Source organism: Macrotis lagotis, chromosome 1 (assembly GCF_037893015.1).
Source record: "Macrotis lagotis isolate mMagLag1 chromosome 1, bilby.v1.9.chrom.fasta, whole genome shotgun sequence".
NCBI classification, from domain to species: Eukaryota; Metazoa; Chordata; class Mammalia; order Peramelemorphia; family Peramelidae; genus Macrotis; species Macrotis lagotis.
In genome coordinates, this window is record NC_133658.1 from 911,091,623 (window position 1) to 911,096,381 (window position 4,759).

General features: G+C 36.0%; 1 protein-coding gene across 1 annotated transcript; it reads left to right on the plus strand.

The window, feature by feature from the left end:
* Nucleotides 1-430: 430 nt before the first annotated feature.
* LOC141508881 (vomeronasal type-1 receptor 1-like) lies at nucleotides 431-1,429 on the plus strand. Its single transcript, XM_074217919.1, has one exon. The coding sequence runs from the start codon at nucleotides 431-433 to the stop codon at nucleotides 1,427-1,429; it is 999 nt and encodes a 332-aa protein (XP_074074020.1).
* Nucleotides 1,430-4,759: the final 3,330 nt, after the last annotated feature.

A 4,759-nucleotide genomic window follows, 5' to 3' on the forward strand; every position in this document is an offset into this window, starting at 1 on the left:
TCTTAACTCTCCAGCCTTTCTGGATTTTTGCATTAAAATTGAACATTCAGTTTTCCAGACCCTTCAATCTCTTTCATAACTAAAATGAACATTCCTATTGGTCTGGTGAAATTGTGGTGTTTCACTTTTAGGACTATCTAAAATTTGGATATTTGCCATCTTCCAATGAGCAATGGAAAACATCAGAAAATACAAATCAGGTTGAGGATCACAAGCTTTAAGCTGATCATTAGGAAATGTTCTCCGAGAAAGTTTGAAAGCTGTGCTCCTCCTTTCTCCCTCCTTCTCTACATTTCTCCCTTCCTCCCCTCCCTCCCTCCCCCCTCCCTGCCCCCTCCCATACAACTCTCTTTCTTCCTTGTTCTCTTTGTGACACTGATGTCGTGTCAGAATTATTGTTGTCTCCTTAGTTCTAGGTCTTGTCTTCTTCATGCAGACAGGAGCCGGTCTACTGGGGAACTTCTTCCTCCTTTGCCATTGTGCCTCTACTTTCCTAAGTAGGAGCAGGATGAGGCCCAAAGACTCCATTTATTTCCACCTGGCTTTGGCCAACTCCATAATGCTTATTTCCAAGGGGGTCCCTCAGACGTTGTTTGGATTGGAGCCGAAAAACTTCCTGAATCATATCGAATGTAGACTTATCACTTTCCTCCATCGTGTGGGCCATAGTCTTTCCCTCAACAATACGTGTCTTCTGAGTGGTTTTCAGATTATCACCCTCAATCCCTTTACTTGTTCCTTATTATCAGAACTCAAAACCCATGCCTCGATTTACATTTTCCCAATCTGTCTTTGCAGCTGGATTTTTCACATTCTATTAAATAGCTATATCCTTGTGAATCTCAAGACCATTATAATCAGTAACAACACAAGGATATGGAATCTAGGATTCTGTTTCCACTATGCTTCAACCTCATTCACAGAAACACTATTTATAGCTGTTTACTCTGTTACGGATTTCCTGTGTGTGGGCTTTATGGTCATAGTCAATGGCTACCTGGTGCTTTTCCTGCATAGACACCATCAACAAGTCCAACATCTTCACAGTTCCAGCCAATTGTCAAGAAAGTCATCAGAGATTAGAGCTACCTACACCATCTTGGTGTTGGTGAGCACCTATATCTCCTTCTATTCAGTCAATTCCATTTTGGCACTCTATCTCTCTTCGTTTAGTAAACATAATCAGTGGATGATACCCATATCAGCCTTCTTGAATGCATGTTACTCAGCCATTAGCCCATTTGTATTGATCAATTCTGATTCCCAAATTCTACATTTCTTTTATTCATTCTGGGGAAAGAGAGTACCACAAGACCCTCTTTTTTTTGGATGTTCCACTGCCCCTAATTCTATTTCCATTTTTACAAAAAGAAATTTATCTGTTGCTCATGAGAGCAGATCAGAAAATAATAGAATACAAGAATTGTAGAACTTAGAATGTTGGAGATGTATTATTAATGATAATAAGCACCATATTGAGTATTTGAATAGAGCTTTCAAGTTTGAAAAGACTTCACATTTAACCTATCTCAACTCAAAACTCATGCCTCAATGTATATTTTCCTATTCTATCTTTTCTGCTGGATTTTTCACATTCTGATTAATATCTATATCCTTCTGAATCTCAAAAATACTACAATCAGTAACAGTATAAGGATATGGAATCTAGGATTCTTTTCCCACTTTGCTTCAACCACATTCAGTAAAACACTCCTTAATAATTGTTTATTCTGTTACTGACTTTAAGTCTAAACTCAGCTCAAATGGAGGAGTGCCTGCCATGGGGCGGGGGGGGGGGGGGGGGGGGGGGCTGGGGGGGGGGGCGAGAAGGAGGCAGGGACTTCAACTGCTTAGCCTTAAGGTGAAAAGCAGGTTCTGAGAAAGGAAGAAAATATGGAAATCATGTGTAATGAATTTCCTTGCTCTGATTGCATGGTCTAAAAATGTTCTACTCCTCACCCTCACTCTGTTTTTAAAATTTACCCATTTCTGAAGTGGATTTTTGGGGAGCACTCTGAGGTATTACAAGGGTATTAGTGCTGTTAAATTCTGATAAAAATCTTTGTACAGAATGGAAGTAAGCAAGCTACATTATTAAACTGGTTTTATCTAGATTATGCCCATGTAAGTTAAATCTGAGGCCTTTGATGAGCTCCCTTGAAACACCTTTTAATTCAAGGCATTCATAAGTTCTGTAGCAAATTTGGGAATCTATATGTATTATTAAGAAGAAAAACAATATTTATGTTAGCAGGAATATTTGCTGATTTCTTTTGGGAAAAAGACACAGGGGGAGAGAGTTTTATAAAGGCATTTATGTTAAGCCTAATGACGATGATAATTGTAGGATTCTTGATGTAATTTTGAATGTATATGCTGGATTCTCTGTACAAGGGACTCTAAAACTTTAATCAAACTAAAATTTTGGAAGTTTTAAAATTGCATTGTTGATAGCTAACTAAATGGATTGAGGTTTCATGTAAGGATTTAGTCCTTTGCCATTGGATTAACCTTAGCATAAATAAGAATTTTAGTGGAGTTTTAAATATATCATATGCATGAGATTGAATTCTTGGAGGATCCAGGTGAAGAAGCTTGGAAGACAAAAAATGGAAAAGATACTGGGATATTTATTTTGCTTTTGTTTTATGGGAATAAGCATAACAATCTTGTGTTTAATGTAAATTAATCATTTTATTTTAATTTTTAAGAAGTCAAGATTGTAGATTTCTTCCTTTATGGTAACTTCAGACAGCAGATGTGAGGGTTCTGAAGGATGACTGGACAAACAGCAATTGTGTGGCCCCCATGTAAGGTGACATCGCTGAGGAAGATGAGTTTATCAGTTATGTGAGATACTTTTTGTAACTGCAGAGAGAATACGTTTTCAATATTTGGCTACCTGTTGTGATTAACGCTTGATTGCTTTGAAAGGGTAATAAGGGAAGTATCAAATTAGGACCCCATCTGGGATCCTTGAAAAGTTAAAACTATGTAGTGAACATGGTCTAGTTCTGTGGGTTTATGAATTATATAATAAGGGAAAGATTGCTCTTTAAAACTAGTAATTAATATTGTATTCCTACTGCAGTTTTGATACATTGGAATTAATAACACACGTGGGAAAATTTAAAGTGACCTAAGATATTTTAGTGGTTTTAAAAATTCTGTAAGTAATGATTTGTGTTTTAAGCATGACTAGTAATAGTTAAACAGGTCTAATGCTTAGAATTTTCCAGTTATAAATGTAAATTGGGATTATTCTGGTTCTATATCCCAAAACTGTGATTGTTTGCTTTAAAGTAAAAGCAACTATGTAATATGAGAAAGATAAAACCAAGAAAGATAATTTGAGATTTTTCTGAGATGTTCTTTAGCTAACTGTTATGGGAGAATTAAAGAGATGATAGACAATCTCCTAGCTAAAACTAGGTATTAATTTATAAAACACCACAGTCTAGAAGAAGGGTTCTCTAGCCAAGAGGCATCTGACAATATCATCTTTATATAGAGATAGAACAGATATGACTTCCCACAAAGGGATGTGAGTCTGGAGATCAGAGGCATGGAGCAAGAGGTAGGAGATGAAGTATGTAAGATCAATCATAATTAGAATTCCTTGTTTTGACTAGGACCTAGGAAGGACACTCAAAGATTTGGGTAGGGTCCCATCAAGACTAAAATTAGAAATTAATAAATTGGACTCACATGAAGTACTAATTAGGTAAAATTATTATTTTAGATCATAGAACATTTAATTCATTTTCTTTTTTATGTCTGATACCAGGATTGATCAGCAAAAGGAAGTGTTAGCTGGTCAGTGTATTAAGGAAGCCAAGAAAGTCTACAGGATGCAGATTTCAAGTGACAGGGATGAACAGTTGAGGGGGGACTTTTCTGTGTGATCTGAGATTAGATCCTTTGTGACTTGATTTACCAAATGTGACATTTGCATAACATCTCACCTGATAGGTTAAATCTGGTCTAAGACATTTGACTACCCACATAACCTGTGCCTCAACAATGACATTCAAAAATTCTATCTATAAAGGAATTTTCCCCTTGATGTCCTGGATCTTTATAATGAGCTTCTTTGTGCAAACCAGATAAAGAAGTTTTAGGGTAATTGAATGTAATAGCCAGATAGGTTAAGTGTGTGACTCTGGCACCTGCTGTCAGCTATATACTTAGGTAAGGATTAAGATCCATTAATGTTTTTTAGAGGGGATATTTAAGGAAGAAAATGAGAAGTTTTTAGGACATGCCAACATGATCCTGTGTAATTAATTTCAAGATCTAGTTTAACGAAAACAATGTGAATCAGCCAAGTACATCAGGAAAAAGAAAGTCTATGGAATATTTGGGAACATTTAAAGAAAAAATATTCATTTTGACTAAGGGTGTTTGAGTCATTATTGTAGTGAGAACAAAAGGTTAAGACTGTTTTTATCTATAAATCAGTCACCAGATACTCTGTGAAATTTATATGTTACAAGTTTAAGTTAATTTGACAATTTTCAGTGAGTTCACTCATGTAGTAAAACAATGATATAAGTTTATCATGTTAAAGAGATACATCTATGTCAACATGTCAGTGAGGGAAAGGGTAAACTGTAGTAAGCTCCAGAATGTTATTGTCTTATGATGAAAACATGTTTTGATCTGAGTAAAGTTTTGTGTTAAGAAGTTCCTTCACCAGAAGATGAGTTCTCAGTAAGTCATCTGAGTTGAAGAGGACCTTTTGAAACATATACCGAAG